The sequence below is a fragment of the Acinonyx jubatus genome, chromosome E3 (assembly GCF_027475565.1).
Source record: "Acinonyx jubatus isolate Ajub_Pintada_27869175 chromosome E3, VMU_Ajub_asm_v1.0, whole genome shotgun sequence".
Taxonomy (NCBI): domain Eukaryota; kingdom Metazoa; phylum Chordata; class Mammalia; order Carnivora; family Felidae; genus Acinonyx; species Acinonyx jubatus.
The window spans coordinates 17,230,329-17,250,934 of NC_069398.1; the positions used below are offsets into that span (position 1 = coordinate 17,230,329).

At 52.7% G+C, this 20,606-nt stretch overlaps 1 protein-coding gene across 1 annotated transcript in view; it reads right to left on the bottom strand.

The window, feature by feature from the left end:
- Window positions 1–20,606, bottom strand: part of GTF3C1 (general transcription factor IIIC subunit 1) — a 74,941-nt gene that overhangs the window by 40,409 nt on the left and 13,926 nt on the right. The window contains exons 6-8 of the mRNA XM_027051143.2: window positions 17,058–17,181; window positions 2,474–2,641; window positions 571–686 (exon numbers count right to left, since the gene is read on the bottom strand). Coding sequence (XP_026906944.1) covers window positions 571–686; window positions 2,474–2,641; window positions 17,058–17,181 — 408 coding nt within the window. The remainder of the gene's footprint in view (window positions 1–570; window positions 687–2,473; window positions 2,642–17,057; window positions 17,182–20,606) is intronic.

Consider the following 20,606-nt stretch of genomic DNA (forward strand, 5'->3'; position numbering starts at 1 on the left):
GGGCTCTCCTGGGCCCTTAACGGCCGGAAAAGCAACATCTTCTACATGCCAACCACATGCCAAGGGCCATACTAAATGCTCTGCAATCATGAGCTCGACTGCCTTCCAACAAAATGGTCACATTGTTGGCAAGAAGAGAGTGAAGGATAAGGCCTGGAGGGCAGGTGTGAATTCCAAAAGGGGACCAGCAGACACGTATGTCCCCAGGAGCCAGGAGAGTGACAAGAGAGAGGGAGGCCTGAGTGGGGGCTGGGGCCCCTGGACAGCACCCGCCCTGTCTGAAAGGGCAGTGGGGAGCTAGCCAGCTTCCTGGGAGTCCCTGCGCGGCTGTGCTCCCCACGGGGTCACCTCTTCTACTGACTCATCAGTGCTGAAGGTTCATCCAGTTTTTAACAAGTGAAAGCCAACAGAAACCAAGTCAGGGGGTTGGGAGACACGCCACGCCCCCGGGCAGCCCCTGGTGGCAGAGACGCAGGCGATGCGTCCTCGGCCCGGCTGAGTCGGCCCCTCACTGTCACACCGTGCGCACGCCCGAAGACAATGAAGTGTGCGGATGGCTCACGATGTTACCTTGACAACCTTAAATCTCTGAAGAAGACGACACAGCATTCTCGCCTCCAGCTTTCCCACGTTCATAGCCGCTCGGATCTCAGCTTGGGAAATTCCTTTCGTGCCTCTGCGCTCAACTGCAGGGAAGGACAGGACGTGTGAACCGCAGCCTCGTGCCCGAGGCCAGTCCACTCCCACCGCCCCAGTTCAGCACAGAGCGGTCAGCACAGCAGAGCCCATGGGCAGAATAAACCCTGTGTCTCCTCTCGACCTCGCCTCCCCGGCACCTCTGAGCGCCAGCCACTTCCAACAGCTAACGCTTCAGTGCCACCGGGCTCCCGCGCGTTAGGACAGCACGTGGCCAGTGGCCCGCCGCTGACGTCCTCAGCTCCGGCAGTTCCTGCTTGTGCCCGGCAGCGGGGAGCTTTTCCAGACAAATGAAAAAGATCCTTTTTCAAAAAATGGTTTTTAATTAACAACTCGTTTCATCTCCCTGGCTCTGTCGGCAGACGCAGACTCCGACTCAGAGGCATGAGGAATACCGATTACTGTGCTGTCCGTGACAGCCGCCCGCCAGCCGGCCAGGGAGGGGGTGACGCTGTTGGGCCCTGCAGCACGCGACAGCAGACAACCGGGCTGCACTATCTGCCCCCTCTAGTTTGTCAGCTCCTGCCCTGCTACATGCTGTCACTGCTCGGTGCTGTGACCGTAGCTGCCTCTAAGAAGCCCTTTTAAGTGTACTCAGTGGGGGCGCCTGTGTGGCTCAGGCAGTTGAGAGTCTCACTTTTGCTTTTGGCTCTGGTCATGGGATTGAGCCCTGCGTCGGGCTCTGGGCTGAGTGTGGAGCCTGCTTGGGTCCCTCTCTCTCTTTCTCTCTCTCTCTCTCTCTCTCCTTCCTCTGCCCCTCTCCCCTGCTCATGCTCTCATTCATACATACATACATACATAGGAAATACAAAAATAAAAAATAAATCTACTCAACGGCTCTGGACTGGGAATCCCAGGATGGAGCCTGGGAGGTGGGGGGGTAGGGATGGCGGCAGGGAACCCCCCTCCCCCGGTGAAGTGCACAAACCACAGGGCAGGCTTTGTGGGAAAACTCTGTTCAGAAACAGCGCCCCTCTATCTCCTGCTGCATCGCATAGCTCACGCTGCCAGGTACAAGCCGTCTGGATAACGGTGCTCTTGCTGTGTTGTGTGTGCATGGAAATAAACATCAGGAAAGAGGGGCTGAGATGCGTTCCCATGTTGAACTACTAACATGCTCAAAGGAGCCACAGAAGGGTTAAGGGCAGCTTTTCCCAAACCGTGTTCTGAGGAACCCATTCAGAGTGATATTAAGAGTTGATAAAAACGACCAAAGGCCCCTCGAAAAGGCCGTGCCGATTCGCCAACGTGGCTTCGTATGAGCTGCTGGTCCCGTGGCCACCGCACCTTCTCCTCTGTCCTCCCCACGGGACGTGCGGCCACACCGTCTACGGCTCTGGGTTACCGCTGTCTTCCGTGGATTTTCGGGGGTCCAGAGAAAGGGTGAGGAGTGGGGGGGGGTGCCACCAGACTGCAGCAACTCAGACCAATTTGAGAAGATGGCAGGTAGCCCTCAAATCTTTGCTCACTTCCTGAGCGCTTCCCACATAGCAGGCCCGACGCCGGCGTTTTAATTCTGCTCCTCATTCACATGCTAGGGTGACCGTCATCCCCATTTTACAGATGTGGGAACTGAGGCTCAGAGACCTTGCTGATGCTCTACACAGCAACGATTCACGCTCCAATCGGACCCGAAGCCTAACCCTTCAAGGGAACCCCAGGACTCCCTGCCGCTTCACACGCTCCACAGCACAGCCCTCTCTCAACACGTGGGCAACACACCCCTCGACTCCTGGGGTTCGAGCCGCACGCAAGCAGGCATGGGAACGGGACTTACTGAGTTCATAGGTCTGCGTGAGCATGTCCCGCTCGTACACGATGTCCACCGGGGGTACTCCCTTGGAGATGACCTCCTCGTCCTCATCGTCGTCCTGGTCGTGGTCGTCCTCGACCTTCCGTTTAAATTCCTTCAGCAGCCTGAGGCAGCGCACCATGACGTCCGTCCCTGGGAACATAACGTGGCATGTTTTCCAGCAATGAGCACAACACTGCTGGGGACGGGGGTGGGGGTGGGGGGGCCCCCCGCTGGGACAGAGACCCAAGAAAGGCTGTATGCAGCATCGAGTTGGGAACATTTAAAACTGCACATCCTGGGGCACGAGACCTGAAAGTTTCCTCCATAAAACCGCTTTCTGTTTTCAATATAATGAGGAAACAAAGACATGCAAATGAGGGGGATAATGAGGCACTGTGTCAGGCTGTTAAAGAAACAGTAGCAGCCCTCTCCTGGTCGCGTTTGCTCTGTGACAAGAGGAAGCGGGCCTGCCTGTCCCGCAACTGCACGGTGCCTGGCACACAAGCCGTGTTGCTTCAAGAATGAAAGCTGTTTTTTTTCCTTCTAAAGCGGACACCCACAGCCAGTAAGGTGTGGCAGCCACGTAAACGGGTCCTAGCAGCCTCTGAGAACGCTGCTCCAAGAGTGGGAATTTATTCCAAGAAAATAGAAAGAGGCGAGAGCTGCCGGGACAAAGAGGTCCACACAGCACTCGTTATGAGCTGGCTTTTCCGAGTGACAGAAACAGTGATGAGGGGCTAAGTGGCAGCACACGGACAAGTCACCACTCTGTGCACTGGCGCCTGCCCTCACACCACCACAGTGCGCCTAGATGCCGCCCCCAGAAGCACGACGTAACAAGTGTTGCCTACGGCTGGACCGAGAGACAGGTACAGGGAAAAGCAAAAACATCGTAACACTTTGCTAGTGCAAACTCACTCATTCGATCCTGACCATCCTGGGAGGCATTTTACAGATGGAGAAACTGAGGTTCAGAGGATTACACGACTTGCCCAAGCTCCCCAGAGCTTGTAAACGACAGGTGCAAAGTTACTCAGGGGTCAGAGGCCTCCAAAGCAGAAGAAACGATCCAGCACTAAGACGTCCTGTGACACAGGAGTGTGGAGGCAGAATAAGGGCCCCTTGAGGATGTCCACGCCCTGACACCCGGAACCTGTGAATATGTTCCCTTCTGTGGCAAAAGGGACTTGCAGGTGTGACTGAGTTAAGGCTTTTTGCTGCAGGGGTCGCAGTTAGCTGCTTATACTGGCGAACCTGGGTGGGTCCCGTGTCACAGAGTCCTTAAAGAGAGAGGCAGAAGGATCAGAGTGAGAGACTGGGGGATGCTAGGCTGCTGGCTTTGAAGACGGAGGAAGGGAGCGCAAGGCCAAGGAATGCACGGGGCCTCTAGAAATTGGAAATGGCCACGGGAAATGGATTCTCGCCTAGCGCCTCTGGAAGGAACAAAGCCCTGCCAACATCACAACTGTGGCCCAAGGACACCCATTTCAGACCTCCAGAATTATAAAATAATAATAATAAATAGAAGTAAAAGCTAAAATAATAAAGAAAATGCTGTCTTCAGTCACCAAATCTGCAGTAATTATCACATCAGGGATACAGATGGTTTCTCCACTGGGCCACCGAGGAGCACAATCCTGGGTACCGGGGCAAGGAGGGGCGACAATAAAGCTGGCCTCTGCCACCCAGCGCCTCTTGTGCAGGAGCTGCGGCCCCTGAGGGCCTTCCTGCGGGGTGTGGCATGCCCACACCGGGCACTGCAGACTGACCTCGGAGCAAGGTCAGGTACGACCACCCCAGCTGGGGCAGGGGATTATCATGGGGGGACACAGCACGTGGCCTACAGGTGTCATTCACAAACAGTAGTGCGTCTCAGGGCCTTGAACTCATCAGATTTACCCTCAGAGGAGGGTCTGGCCATGGCGGACCCACCAGATCCCTTCAGGGGGGTGGGCAGGCCTGGGGCAAATGGACACAGAAGTGAGGGCAGCCTGGTAAGTCCTCAGGCATTAGCCTCGTGCTAATTGGCCTGCACTCCTCACAGTGACAGAAAATCACCTGTTCATGACTTTTCAACAGAAGAAACATGACATCACAGCACTGGCTTCCTTAAGTCTTGGCTTCCTCCGCACCTGCCAGGCCCTCCGAGGTTCTCCTGTTGCCCACAGCTTTGCCCATGGCTCGGGGTGCCTGCCCTGCCCTCCCCCTCCACTTCTCCCTCCCAGGACGGGAGCCTAAAACAACCAGGAGGGGAGCCATGGCGACGAGGGGGACCCTTGCGCCCATGTGCATGGCTGAAAATTATTTCAGGGCTCAGGTGACCAGAACTGGGTGCTCCGTGCGGGTTTCCTTCTTGCGGCCGCAGATGGAGGCACCTGTGGCCAGCCCACCAACCACGGAGTCACTCCCCACTGGGTCCTCCCCCCGACCTCTCCCCAGGCCCCCTCCCAACCCCCTCAACCCCCACCTCGCCCCTCAGACGGTGCCCAGAGTGACCTACTGCTCCCGATAAAGCTGCTCCCGTTCCTCAGACGCCAACACCAGCTCTCCACGTGTCACACGAGCTGGCCCTCATCACGGCTGTGGGAGGTGGCTGCTGCCATTCTGTTTCACACTTGAGAACAGCTGGACCTAAGGCATTTGCCCAAACTCCCACCCCTTAGCAAGGAAGGAACCGGGATTTATCAGACAGTCTGCCTTCCGAGCCTGGGGCCCAAACCTTGGGCAACATACGGCCCCTAATTCAAAGACACCCACGTGACCAAGAACGGCGGGTGACCCGGAGCCAGGGACGTTGGGTTCTGCGGGAGCGACGGTACAATGCGGCACTCAGGCAGGCCAGCACGTCTCAGCAACAGCCTGGCGTTATTCCTTCCATCCGGTTCTAACTTCCTCACGAGGTTAATCGGCCAAGAAAAGACGCACAGAGCAGCGCTCGACATTGGCGCAAGTGGAGGAGGAGAAACACTACTACGCACTCGGGGAACCCAAAGGGTGAAGGAGGAGGGCGGCCGGGTGGCTCAGTCGCTGAAGCACCCGACTCCTTGATCTCAGCCCCGGTCTTGATCTCGGGGTGGTGAGTTCAAGCCCTGCATTGGGCTCCACGCTCAACATTTTTAAGGTTTTTTTTTTTTTTTTTTTTTTAAAACAACAACACGAAGGACAGCTCTCCAAGGGTGAAGGGTGAAGAGGGAAAACCCCGCTCAGCCTTCCCAGCCTCTGCTCCTCACGGCATCAAGTCGCCACCTGTGCTCACCTCTGCTTCTACGCCACTTGATGTCTATCCTGTCATGGCCTGGTCCAAACGGCCCCGCTGATGTCTCCGCTGCCAGCCAGGGCGGCCGGACCTTCAGAGGAGCATCGGGGCGAACCTGGGCTCCTGGGTTGGGCAGCCGTGGGCCCGTCTCGGCCCTACAACCTCCCGTGTCCGGGACTCGGGAGGAAGGACTTAGTGTAGCTCTTCGTGTGAAGCTCAGCAAAATGAGAGGCTGGCGTTCTGTACGTCATGTGTTGGTGTAAGGATGACTGGGGAGGACGTCTGTGCAGAGGCTGGAACACAGCAGTCAACCCTACGGCCAGCCAGCCCGTGCTGAGGGCCAGTCCTGTGTCACGGCTGTTACGAATTCACGACAAGCCGAGGCTGCCGGTCCCCGTGAGCCCCATGATACAGGGAGAGTCTCCGGCACACCCTGAGTGGTGGGGCGGCTCGGGCATCTCAGACGGGGCCCAGCATGCTTCTGGAAGGCCAGGCGTGACACGTGCATATGGCTGCTGGTGAGGTTTCGGGCCACGGGGTCTGCAGCTCTACCTAACCCACAAAGCACAGCTCATTTCTCTGCCATGAAGCCCAACTGCACTGACTTTCTTCTGGAGCCATCAGACAAGCAAGCCCCAAGCTGTCTCTGGTCTTTCTCAAAACACTGATCGCAGAAACACGTCCATTTCCCCGTGCTGTGTCAAATGCACCCTTACTTTGGAAAATTCCGTGTTAGACAGGTAGCGTGCGTGGTGGTTAAGGATCTGGACTCTTGGCGCGCCTGGGCGGCTCAGTTGTTTGAGTGTCCAACTTTGGCTCAGGTCCCGATCTTGCAGTTCACGCGTTCAAGCCCCGCGTCGGGCTCTGTGCCGGCAGCTCAGAGCCCGGAGCCGGCTTCCGATTCCGTGTCTCCCTCTCTCCCTGCCCCTTGCCCACATGCAGTCTGTCTCTCTCTCAAAAATCAATAAACATTGAAAAGGAAAAAAAAGAAAAGAATCTGGACTCTTCTTCCAGAGCCGGTGTGCAAACCTGAGCAAACTGGGTGACTTGCCTCAGCTTCAACGGACTTGCCTGTAAAGTAAGGCTAAGGAGAACGCCTGGCCTCAGGGGGCGGTGGGAGAATTGCCAGAGATAAGGCAGGCGAAGGATGCACGCGCTGTGGTCTGTGGCTCGTGACTGCAGCAGCCTCATACACCTTTCCCATAGCTCTGGAGTTTGACCGGCCTCAAAATGTCAATGTTTAGTATTGAAGTCCCTTCAGCTCACATTTGCCTCCTTTGAAGGCAAATCCTCAGGAGCCTGTTCCAGACCGTAAGTCAGCAGAAGCCACAGCAGAAGGGGCCAGAGTGAGACCCCGGTCAGCACACGCACACAGCGTGAGTGGCGCCCGTCACGCCATCTGAGCGGCCGCCTCAGTGACTAAACACTCTAGCGGAGAAGTCACGGGTCTGTTAATGGCAGCCGCCGATCCCTGGGTGCGGGGCTCACTTCCCGGGAACGGAAGGCAGGAGAGAGAGCGAGCCAGCCAGATCACTGCACACGCAGTCAAGCATGAGGAGTTTCAGGCATCTTAAAGACACAGTGTGCACCAATGTCAGCAGTGCAACACAAACCAACCACACCGTTCTTTTGTGTCAAGGACCCAGATGGGCTTGCCTTGGCATGAAGAAAGAATGGCTTCACTTAGACATTCTGAAGACCCAGAAAAGAAGGCGGGAGGGAGGAATCCTTACTGAGCATCCGGGATGCACCAGGCACTGCGGGAGGTGGTTTCAGATGCTATCTGAATCGTCGTGTGGATTCTGCAAGTAACCACTACCATTCCATGAAAAAGGAAACTGAGGCTCAGAGGGGTCAAGGGACCCAATTGGACGTCTTGGACCTAGAAAGTGGCCTTTTTTCCACACTAGGCAACCCGGCTGGGCTAGAACTTCCAATTTCTATCAGAAAACACCGCTCACTGTAAAGGAAAACCCCAAGCTGCTACGAAGTGGAACCAACAGCCTGTGTTTCTCACACCCCCAGGGAAGATCTCACCTGGCCACGGGGCAGAGCGCTGCTCCCCAAGTGGTTAACCCGGGAGAAAGCAAGAGCAAGATGGGAACGAACGAGCACCAGGACAGACGTGCTCTGGAAGAGTCACCAGTGAAGGGACAGTAAGCCAGGGGGAGGTAAGCAAATTCAGTGCTTTGCTCCTGTCTCACCCCCCACACACGCACGCACACGCACACACCCCTGGACGGGCCTAGGCTGGTCAGTGCTCGGGAGTCATTCAGGTAGTCCAGACACTGAAATGAGAAGCACGCCCAGGGGACACAAGGAGTCCAGGACTGCACTCAGTGGCGGAGGGGGGTGCTGCTGCCCACACGCCAGGGTGATGGGATGGGTTAGAAACACGGGCTCTGGAGTCTCCCTCTGGTGAGAACCTGCCTCTGCCACTCACCAGCTGGATAACCATGGTGAAGGGAGAAGACCAGTCTGTGCCTCGGGCCGTTCACTAGTAAATGGGGACAGGAACAGGATCTTCCTCCCCAGGACCGCGCCGGGCACACAAGTAGGCGGCACTTGCTCCCGCTTTTATTACTATTATCGCTACAGCAACCTTAGGAAAACACAGCTTCTGAGGACCAAGGGTCCTAGCCCATCACCCGGGCCGAAAATACCAGGAGATTGCCTGGGGGCTCGAATTCGATTTCAGGCACCTGCTGTGCGTTGGGCCCAGAACACATGAGGACGAAGACGGCAGGGTTCCTGCCCTGCAGAGGGTGGCGTCTGAGACAGAGGCTGGAGAGCGCAGGTGGGCCGTCTGCTGAGGTTTCAACACAAGCCCGGATTTCAGTTCTTACTGATTCTCCCTGGGCAATCTGCTAACCTCTCTGAGCCTCCGGCTCCTCATCTATAAAATGGGCACACTTCTAACGGCATGTCTAGACTAACCTGCTGAGAAGGACTACAGGAGTAAATGCAGGTAAGGTGTTCAGCTTCACCCCTAAACACGCTAAGTGCTCAGTGACTACAGAGAAAGAAGCTATGAGGCAGGGCTCTACCACCCACATGCACAACGCTGGGGAGCGGGGAGGCATGTGGGGCCAGGCGGCGTGGGGGGAGGAGGTACCGAGGGTGGCCCCAAAGCGGGACGCTAGAGGATACGCAGTTGTCGAGGCGGGAGGAAGGCACAGGCAGAGGCACCGAGGCGGGCAGGGGTGGTGGGAGGGCGGGACTGAAGGGGAAGACCAACTGCCAAAGGCTTCCAGGCCAAGCGATGGATATTGTAGTTTTCACTTTCTATGCATATTTGCTTTTATTCCGTAGGCATGACTCGAAGTTATTTCCACAGTGGATGTGGAAGACGGACTGGAGAGAAGATGGTCCGCAGGGGTAGTCCACATCTCCCGACTCTCCTGCCCCCGGGACAGCTGTCCTCGGCTGGCCCCACCTTCAGCCCCGCCCCTGCCTGCCAGCTTCCACCGCCCATCCGGTCACCCCTGTCATCTGTCAGGGAGGCAGCAGAGGGCCCTGGTTACAGACTCGCACCTTCTGTGCTCAACCCCCCACAGAACCTAGCTCTAGGACCTGAGGCAAGGGATCTGCGCTCTGGTTTTCTGATCAGTGAAGGGAAGAAAAAGAAGAGGGCACCCGCACGATGGGGTGGCTGGCCAAAAGGATCAGAACACAGCACGAACACTTGGCATAGAGCCTGACATGTTATCTGGATGGCTTTCCCATCTCTCTCCTGGCTCCAAGACTAACAGGATGGGATTACAAAAACGGCAGAATCTCCCCTGGTACCTTCTTTTTCACGCCCTAAGATAAGCCCACAGGATCTAAGGTTTCCCTTGCTAACTGTACAAGGTAACAAGGGCACGGACAATCACATACATGCATACAGAGGGCTCACGAACTTCAGGACACTGTAGAAATGTCCTCGGTTGAGAGAGTTGAAGAGCCACCATTACATACCCAGGGTAGGGACCACCTCCCAAGCCCTTGGGCTGAGTTAGTGATGGACTCGGTTAGGCCCCCAAAGTTCTTACAGACCCACAGATGGAAAGGGCTGGGGTAAACCGTGCACTTTTCTTGAGGGCTCTGAGCCAGGTGCTCAGCAGATACATCTCAGTCACTTTACTGGCCCCTCGCCAACCTGTGGCCAGCTGGTCACCCGTGCGGCCAGTCACGAGCTCACAAGTCCTTGCACTGGCCTCTGGGCTCTTGCAAGCCCAAAGAACCTGGCCAGGCCCTCCCCACATCTCTGGCACATCGACTGCCATCTGCCCCAGTCCGATTCTCCAGAATTCTCCCCCTGCCCCACTCCCCTTCCACTTGCCACCAGCCTCCCCCTCCCCTAGCACAGCCTGGACAGGCACGTTTTCCTGCTCAGGGAGGTTGACGGAACATTCCCTCATGGTCAGCAGGCTTCAGTACAAGTTCCCTCCTGGACAGCAGGAACGCGGCCTGGAATTATGCCACTGGGGTGTTTTACTCCTTCTACTCTTTGAGGTTCTTGCCTTTAATTGCTTTTGCCATAAAGTGTCTGTTTCTTTCATGTATCAGAAATATTACTGAGAGTAATTACCCTTCATTTTTTAGCTAGCATCCTTGGATCAACTTTGTCACTTTTAACTTAAAGAGATCTTGCTATTTTTAACCGATTTAACTGGTTTTCCCCCAGCACCACTAATTTGCTAGGCTTTAAACTCGGCCCTGACAACCTTCTTCTATTCTTTTCATGTTTATGCTCACCTTTTATCCTTTCTGTGTTTCTGATCTTCGTTCTTTTTAATTCTACTCTCCTGGTTCCAAAACTCTTTTAAACCTTTATTTTATTGTATGTTAATCCTTCTTGATATGGCTCATTTCTCTTTTTTCTTAGCTCGTATACTTGAATCCTACTAGAACTTTTTAAATGTCGCCTTGTGCCATTTGAATGATCTTAAGTTTGCTGTACCCTGTTACAAGTGTTTGCTGGTTTTACTTTAATTTTTAACAGCTTTATTGAGCTACAATTCCTATTCCACTCCATTCACCGTGCGAAGCGTACAAGTCGGTCGTGATGTAGTGTATTCCCAGGTACGTGCACCTGTCAACCTGTCACCAGGCCGTTTTAGAACGTCCTCACTGCCTCAAACCTTGTAGCCGCTGGCACCCCTGTGTGGCCACCCCGTAGCCCTAAGCACTTATTAATCTCCTTCCGGATTCCCTATCCTGAACTTTCATCAAAATGGAATCACGCTGTAATGGCCTCTTGTGAATGGCTTCTTTCTTCATCGAATGGTTTTGCAGCCCTTGCTGAACATCAGCCGACCATCGATGTGTAGGTGTACCTCCGGACTGTCGGCTCTACTCCGTGGTCTCTATCTTTGTGCCGGTACCGTGTTGGCTTGATTATTGCTGCTTTGTAGTGGTTTTGAAATTGGGAAGTGTGAGTCTTCCCACAGTGTTTGATTCTTGTTTCCCAGGGTTAACTTTCCGGGCACCTTGCAATTCCAGATGAATTTTGGATTAGCTTGGCAATGTTTACACATAGGTCAGCTGGGGTTCTGCTAATTCGGGGAGTGCAGCCATCTGAACTAGGCTACCTCTCCAGATCCGTGAACAAGTTTTCCCTCTTGCTTAGATCTGAAATTTCGGTCAACAATGTTTTGTCATTCTCAGAGTATATATTTTTACGCTTGTTTTGCTTGAATGTATTCCCAAGTATTTTATTCTTTTTGATGCTGATGGGAGAACTGTTTTCTTGATTTCATTTTTGGGTTGCCTGTTGTCAATGAACGGAAATACAACTGATTTTTGTATATTGATCTCGTGTCCCGCTGTCTTGTTGAACTTGTTCCTTATTTTTTAAGGGCCCTGGGTTAATAGCTATGGGAAGAGGCTACATCACAAACAGGGTGATACAGATGCTAGGGCCCCTCCCCCATCCTCTTCGATGCTGGACCCGCCTCGTCACCCAACCTGGAAAACCCGCTGACTGACTGCCTCCATCATTAGCCGCGGGGGGCGGGGCGGGGCGGGGCACGACTTCTGTCAACTGCTTCCAGTTGCCATTATTTTATGAAGGATCACGCCATTAACTTCTCTTTCTCTTCCCTTTTGTTCTCAGCCCAACTGAATAAATACAGTCTGACTAGTCCACTCTTGAAGACTATAATCCAAATTTGCAAAACAGATCAGTTCAGGGTGACTGTTTTCATTACCCAGACTCCCCCCACCCCACCCCGCCTTTCTGCAAAGCAGATCACTGCAGCTTACTGTAATGTATTTGAAGTATGTGAAATCCAAACTATTTACAGCTTTTAGAAACAACTCGTATATATCCAAGCACACCTGTAAATTTACACAAAGTAATCCATCATCTTTACTTATTAAGTCTTGTCTGCTCCCTAATGCCTTAGAGGGAAGGTTTATATTAATTCTGCAAAGTGGGATGACGCACAAGGCAAAAAAGACTAAAACTGTGCCTTCATCCCTTGTCTCCTGCCCAAGGAAAGTAACTGAAGTGGTACCTAATTAAATTAAATTTGCTAAGCATCTGCTTAGCCCTACTCTGTTCCAAGCAGACCCTGCACGGGTCTCAAGGATAGAAGGGATGTGAAGAGTGTGGTGGCTGCTCTCAAGAAGCTACTTAGTTTGGAAAAAAGTCACACAAACAACCAAATCACAGTGTGACAGAGGAAGTCAGGGGAACCCAGTCGATAAGCCTGAGCAGCAGAAGGTGGGTGACAAGCCCACCGGGGAGAGATGAGCCCCCTGGACAGTCAGAATGGGCTCACCGTGCTTGTGGGTGACAATCTGAAATTTCCAATCGTCATTGTCTTAGGTGCCTGCCCACTTAACCCTGCAGAAGGAGCCAAAGCCATCATTACCATCAGTACCCAGTCTCGGAAGCTTCTAGTCCCAGCACCAGGCCTCAAGAAAACCCCGACCACAGACACACCATCCAGGGTCAGGTCGATGACATTCCAGAGTGAAGCTGGCTATGGGCTACATAGCAGGAAGCGGGGTGTCCTTGGGGAATGGGGCCTGACCCTTTCCTATTAAAGAAATGCAGTTTCACGTTGCCTAATTTCATTTTTGCAGGCAGGTTGAAAGGCTGACTTTTTAGGTACAATTTCTGATTTTTAAAAGACCGGTAACCTACCCAATGAAAACACATGCCGTGAGCCAAGCAAAATACATTGCTACATGTGGCCGTTACCATTCTGTGGCCCCTGCTGTGTGTGCACGGTTTTCTGGCAGCCCCATGACACTCTAGAAAGTTGTATTATTATCTCCAGAAAACCCTGCTGAGGAAAACTGAGGTACAGAGAGGTCAAAATTTGCTGAGAGTCACCCCAACAGGAAGTGACAAAATAAGAATTCTGCCCCAGGGCTGTCTTACATCAAAGTTCACTCAGGTGTCTCAGTTGCAAGCGGCTGGCTTGAATTTCCAGGGACCTCAAGCCTGGGAGAAGCTTTGCTCCGTGGCTGCCCGCCCAGCAAGAAAGGTTATTTAAGGGCATTTCCTTCTTAGTTTCTCTACTTTAAAAATATAACCAATCCAGTCTGTTTATTTTTAATGTCTTCTTTGCAAGAAATCAGGAAATAAAGATGATTAAGGGCGCTTAGATGGCTGAGTCATTGAGTGTCTGAGCCTTGATTTTGGCTCAGATCATAATCCCAGGGTCATGGCATTCGGCCCTGAGTTGGGCTCCATGCTGAGTATGGAGCCTGCTCAAGATTCTCTTTCTCTCAGGGCGCCTAGGTGGCTCAGCTGGTTGAGCATCTGACTCTTGATTTCAGCTCAGGTCATGATCTCATGGTTTGTGAGTTCGAGCCCCACATCAGGCTCAGTGCTGAAGGCAATGAGCCTGCTCCAGATTCTCTCTGTCTCTCTGCCCCTCCCCTATTCGTGTTCTCTCTTTCTCAAAATTAAAATAAATTAATTAAAAAAAAAAAAAGATGCTCTCTCTCTTGGGGCGCCTGGGTGGCTTAGTCAGTTGAGCATCTGACTCTTGATTTAGGCTCAGGTCATGATCCCAGAGTCATGGGATTGAGCCCTGAGTCAGGCTCCATGCTGAGCCTGGAGCCTGCTTAATAAGATCCTTTCTCCCTCTACTCCTTTCCCCCCAACTTGCATGCAGTTTCTCTCTCAAATTAAAAAGAGGGGGTGCACCTGAGTGGCTTAGTCGGTTAAGCATCAGGCTCTTGATTTTGGCTCAGGTCATGATCTTGTGGTTTGTGAGATCGAGCCCCATGTTGGGCTCTGTGCTGACAGCATGGAGCCTGCATGGGATTCTCTCTCTTCCTCTCTGCCCCTCCCCCACGTGTGTATATGTGTGTGTGCACGCTCTTTCTCTCAAAATAAATAAACATTAAAAAAAAAAAAAGATTCTCTTCCTCTGCCCCCTCCCCTGCTTACACTCTAAAATTAAAAAAAAAAAAAAAAAAAAAAGATAAACAGACCCACAGGCAATGACTATTTTAAGCATTCAGATAATCCCACTTCGAGTCAAATGCACTTAAGCCTGGGACTTTTGTCCCTGCCACAGGACCCAGCAGTACTTCCCAGTGTTCTTCCTCCTGAAAAGGCTGATGCCGCCCACCCGTTCCCGAGAAGAGGGATGCCAGGCATCCAACCAGTCACGTGTGCACTCGGCACTGAAGGGACTCAAGGGGAGGTGCCCTCTAGGAGCTTCCCCTACGCCCCTGGGGGCTCCTTCCCTGGTTTATTCACCTGTTGGATGATAATATCGGTGCGTTCCCATCTCCTCTCCCCATCTGAGACTTTTCTCAGATACAGGGAGCCAGTTAGGGTGGGCAGTGACTGATAGGTTGCCCACAAAGTCAAGCTTACAGGCCCCAACGTTTTTTTCTCATACACCTTTTGGTTTTCCTGGAATTAATAACTTCATTTTTTCCCACTGGCTTGGTTTTCTGTGTACCTGTCACGAATTCACACGCAGACTCTCTGCCGACATACAACCTTCTCTAAACACATTCACACCCACTGGGCAACTGATCCTTTGCGTGGACTTCCGTCCCTCCTGGAGCCCCCTTCTCCTGCTCCCCTGTGGACGGGCTGCCCTCGTGCCGGTCATGGTGACTTCCCTTCACCACCTTCCCATGTTTCTCCTGGTCTCCTCACTCCCTGGACCCCATTTTCTCCGCCTCTTGTTTCAGTCTGCTGTTTGACGGTGGGCATCCTCCTGCAGCTTCCTGAAAGGGAACGTGGGAGACGAGTGGTTTCAGATTCCTGATTTTCACAGCGCATCGATGCAAAAGCTGAATAAAGGAACTCCAGACTGAAAGTCCATTCCCTTCAGAAGGAAAGCACTGCTCCAAGGCCGCCCAGCTTCGGTGACTCCGGGGAAGTCTGACGTCTCCTCTGTGGAGGCTCTTTGGCTCTGGGTTTCTCAAGTTCCGGGATGGGGGTGTTGGTGTGGGTTTCTGTTATGTTCTTCATGCTAGGCACCTGATAGGTCTCTTGCTCTAGAACCTCCGTGCTGCAGATCTAGGAGAATCCCTTGTGTCATTTCTCATCACCTCCTCCCCTCTCCTCCCCTGCCCACATTCCGTCTCCCCCACTGTGAGCCCATCGTGCAGGCTGTCGGACCTTCGAGGGTTAGCATCTTGTTTTCAACTGAGCTCTACTTCCCGCCTCTTTTGAGTTTCTGAGATCCTTCTCAACTTTATCTTACCACCTTCCCTCCCGCTAACTCTTTCATTGCGATAAGCGGATTTCTTCTATTTCCAACAGCTCTTTTTTATCTTCCGTCCGTCCCCCCTTTACAGCTTCTCGCTGTGTTTTCACGGATGCGACGTCTCCTCTCTGCAAGTCCTTCCAGGCTTTCCTCTGCTCCTCACTTTGTTCCTAGTTCCCCCACTTGTCTCTCTTACATTCCTGTTAGAGTTCTCAGATGTTCAGGGAAGTATTCAGTTGCTGCCTGGAGCCTGTGTTCTGGATGTCGTGCAGGGTGAGGAGGAGCAGGGGAGAGGCTGTCATGGTGTGGGGTTCCAGGAACGGTGAGCGGGCAGGGGCCCGCTGTGTTGCTGGGATACCCCTAGATTTCAGCATCTGGAGGACGTTTCTCGGACAGGTCGGTCTCTGCAGGAAAGCAGCCTCCAGCCTCTGGCCTAGGGGACGGTAAGCCTGGCCGCCAATGTTCAGGAGCCACATGGGGGGACCGCAGTGAGGGGACCCTCACCTTTTTGTGTCCCATTGCCAGTGCCAGCACGGCACCCTGTCCCTGGCTGGGTCTGCGAGCCCAGAGATGCTCTCATGCATCTTATCCTGACATAAGCCCAGACTTGTGTGGGAAAGGACTTCTACCCCGGCCATGCAAAGTAAGGGAGGGGACCTGGGGAAGCGGCGGCTTCTTGCACACGCTGCCAACCAACCCCCTCGTCTCTGGCACCATCCAAACTTGTGCTCAAGGGTACCTGGGATCTCCACATTTTTAGTTAATTTCGGGTGTGGAGGCATCAATCCTTGGCTCTTGCCATACACAGGCATTCAGGTTCCCCAGGCCGCTCAGTCTGTTACCACCTGTTCATCTGCCTCGAGCACCAGAATACTGTTGACTCTGTGCTGTCATTCCTGCCCTAGCCTCTTTGTACCTGCTGGTTTATTCCTTTTCTATCCCTTGTTGTCACTAGGGAGGAGTTTGGGGAGAGTGCAGATACATGCGTATACTCCATCTATCATCTTTCACTGAAAGCTCTGACCCTCGGCTCTTTAAATGACTTCGGTTGCTCAGGAACAGCATGGTGTAAAAATCAAGGATAGAGAAAAATAAAGCACTAAGGAAGGTTTTTAAAGTTTTATAGTCTCTTGTCCTTAGTTTAATTCTCTTGGAAGGCTCAAATCCCACATCTGTCACTTATGATTGCTCAACCTTTTGTAAGTTACTAGCACCTCTTAAGTTTTATTTTCTTACACCTAAAAGGTGACCCTACCACCTACCTCGCAAGGGCTACAGAATGAGATCATGCAACACAGCTGAGGGACTTCCAAATGCTGGAATGAACAGTGGCTTAGCGTAAGAAGGAAAACACGAATTTGTTTTTGGACGCCACAGAGCAGAGATGTTGGAGGGACACTGACACGGGGATGGGTGTGGGCCCTTAGGGTTGCTTTCATCCAGCAAACATTTCCTGAGCACTTTTGCTACACGAGATCCTAGGTCAGGCACTGAGGAATGAAGACTCGACCAAATACGTGAAGTCCTCCCACCGCAAGGCCAAACGTAGTGACACAGAAAGGCTGGAGCTTGGAGGGGAGAAGAGAAAGCCGTCTGCGCAGCCAAGGGAACAGAGGCGGAGACTCTTTACCTTTCTTTGTCTTACAAGGTCCACACTCAGGGTGAATCTCTTGTAAGGGGAGAGACACCACCTTCGCGAGGCCAGCATTCAGCATGTACTGGTACAGCCGCTTAAACGTCCTTTCGCACAGCCCCTGCCAACACACAATTTAAGAGCTGCCATCAGATACGAGCACGGCGTTTGCGACCACTAAAGTCCTGTGAACGAACACAGGCTCAGGACCTGAGTTAACCGATTATCTTGAGCGACGAAACACTGGAGGGGCTAATGAGGAAAGACTCCAAGCTATGCTGTCAAGGGAACAGAAGAAGGTGTAGATGATTCTATAAATGGATACATAGGGGTGGGAGTGAGGCAGATGGGAGCAGAGCCAGGAGGCTTTTCGCTGTATACTTTTTCAGTGGTTTGGTTTTCTAACCAAGGAAGTGTATCATTAACACACACACACACACACACACACACACACACACACACCTCTCACAGGCAATGGAACAAACAGAAAAAAAGATTCAGGAGAAAGAAAATTGTAGTCTATCAGTGAAGTTTCCACAACGTGAGGATGATCACGTGCGCCCCACCGCTCACAGCTCTGCAAGGCAACGTGCCCATAATGACCCTACATGTCCCCAACTGCAGGGGTTACTGATGTGCAGCCTCCAGTGCAGGCCATGCTTTTCCATCTGCATGTTTTTGAAAATAACTGATTTACTTGCCAACATTGGAAAGTGAGAGATTTCATACATATGCAGGTTTGTGTGTATATATATCATATAAACATATATAAACATATATATGTGTGTGTGTGTATATATATATGTATATATACGAAGCAGGTTCTAGCTTCTCCTAGAAAAAAAATCCAGCAACAAATCCTAGGACTGGGGTTCCTCAGAGCAGCAGTCAGAGGGAGCCACGACAGGCAGGCCCATGCACGGTGGCCCCATCAGCCTCTGGTACACTGGAGTTGAAGGTCACCAGTTATGTGCTGTCTTCTCCTACAGTAGTTACCAGGAGGGTTACATATTTCTTGGATCCATACCGAGAGCAAAAACATTTTTTACACTCGGCCTGTTTCATTTGTTCATAAATCCATCCTGGCTGCGACGAGCATTGACTTGGCCACCCCTGGAGTCATGAGGCCAGTTCCGGCTGCTGTAGGCCATGGGCTGAACGACAGGAGGCACTTACCACTAAGAGCCTTTAGTGGAGTCTTACGGGTTTCCTCTTACTCTCTGGGGGAGAGAGAGGGAGCGAAATGTCTGCGGGCTGCCACCACCACATATGTGATCAACTCTCAGAGCAGCCAGTGCCCCAGCCCTCGGGCAGGAGGACATACGGCTATCAAGGAATTACAGATGACTCACATATGGCTCATCCGAAGCCACCGGCTTGTAAATGGGATCTCTTGTTAATCTAGCTGTGCCCTCGGCATCATGGAAAGACCCTACGGAAGCTCATCCATCAAACCCCAGCCCCTAACATAGGGTCCTACGTCCTGGACGATCCCAAGCGCGGGAGAGGATGATGGAGTCCTGCCCTCCGGGGGGTCTGCCATCAGGGTCTCGCACAATCTGCCCAGCAACAAGGGAAAGAGGCAGTGTGAGCCTCCCCCACTCCCCCCAAAGGACAGCATGCCTATTCATGACATCAACCTCACGTGTTGGCTAATTATTCACCAAATCCTGCTCCGCTTCCTCTGACCCTATTTCCGGCTGCCGATGAGACATCACTAAGTCAAAGTCCCAGAAGACCGTCACACTCAGTAAATCCTAACGTCAAATTTGTCATGCGCCTCGTCCTCGTGCAAACGTGTTCCTCCTTCTGAACTCCCTACTTTATTCAGACACTCATTCCACAAATACTTACTGAGCGCCTACCATGGGCCAGGCAGCGTCCGCCTGGTGGGGCTTCAGCAGTGAACAAACAGGCACGGTCGCTGGTCCCCGGTCCCCGCTCTCAGGAGCCTGCCCTCCAGCCCCATCGGCTTCAATGAGGAGCCATTACTCAAGCCGGACAGCAAGACTCCTTCCCTTTCACTCACCTCCATGTCCTGGCCTCAGGCGCTCACTCCGCCCTGCTAGCTCCTCTCCAAAACATCTCCCTTCTAGCGGTCATCACCCCCGGCCAGAGTCAACAGCATCCACCTTGCCACTCACACCTCCAATCTCTCTTCCTCTGCCAGGTTCATTTCCTATAAACACTCTTCCCTCCTCGTAATTTCTCCGTCTCTGAATTGCCACCGGCGGTTTACGAGGCTGAAGGCCACAAACCAGCCCCTCAGCCCGGTGCTCTAGACCTTTCTTAGCGCTCCAGCCACATTGCCGTTCCTCCTGCCTGAGCACACTGCCGCCTGGCGACGGCTCGGTTACTGCGCCTCTAACAACCTGCTGGAGCCACCCTCCCGTGCCCGAGTTGCCATTTCTTGTCTGTCTACTTTGGGAACACTTCTTCACAGCCCAGCTCAGCTGCAACTTGCTCTATAAAGCCTCTCCCAGCTCCCTGAAGCAAGCGCGTCCTTGCGAGGCGCCTTTGAGCCTGAGCATGTGTTCGCACGTCTGCCTCTCCAGTGAGACTGCTCCACGACAGTGGGAGACCTGTCATCCTCACTAATTTTTGTCATCGAAGTATAGGACACAGTTCTGACTCAAAGCAGACATTCACTAAAGTATCTGCTGGAGGAATAAGAGAACAGCGCCCTGTGACAGTCCACTCGTATCACTTAGACAGTCCGCGGTGCTGACCTGGGACCCGACCAGCCCGGTCTCCGCACGCCCGAGTGACCCAGTAGGGCGGAGGGTTTCAGTCACCGATGTCTGCTGGACAAGAAATATGAGGAACAATGTGGGCAGAGATTTGTTTATTAAATAGGGATTTTCTTCATTTCTACTAGGATCTCTCAAGAGAAAGATGTATTTTTCTTTCATTTTCCACTCTTCATGGAGACTCAGATACCGAAAAATATTTCTTACCACAAACAGCAGTGCACATGTAATGACAAATGACAAGGGCCTGGTGTCTGAGAAGTGGCAGGAAGGAAGGGGCTGGCAGGGGTGGGCGGAGGGGCGGCTGGCCAGCACACAGCTGGCTCTAGCTGACTGCCATCAGGAGAGACTGCAGGCCCAGGCTTGACGGAGCCTCTGATATGTCAAAGGAAGCAGGGAACTTAGATTTGTCTGTGAAATCTCAGTTAAAAAAAAAAAAAAAAAAATGCCAGGTCAAATGTACTTTTAACAACATATAGGCCAAATCTGACCCCCAGGCCTCAGTTCCTAAGCTCTGCCTCAAAGAGACTTGGGCATGGGGGCCTGTGTGGCTCAGTCAGTTAAGCATCTGACTCCTGATTTCTGCTCAGGTCATGATCTCAGTCGAGAGTAGGAGATCGAGCTCTGTGTCGGGCATGGAACCTGCTTAAGATTCTCTCTCCCTCTGCCCTTCCTTGCTCGTGTGCTCTCTCTAGCTCTAAATAAATAAATGAACAAATGAGGGGCTCGGGCGTAGAGGAGATCTAACAAAGAGAAGAGGCCCATTTCTCTCTATGACGGAATCAGAGATGAGGGC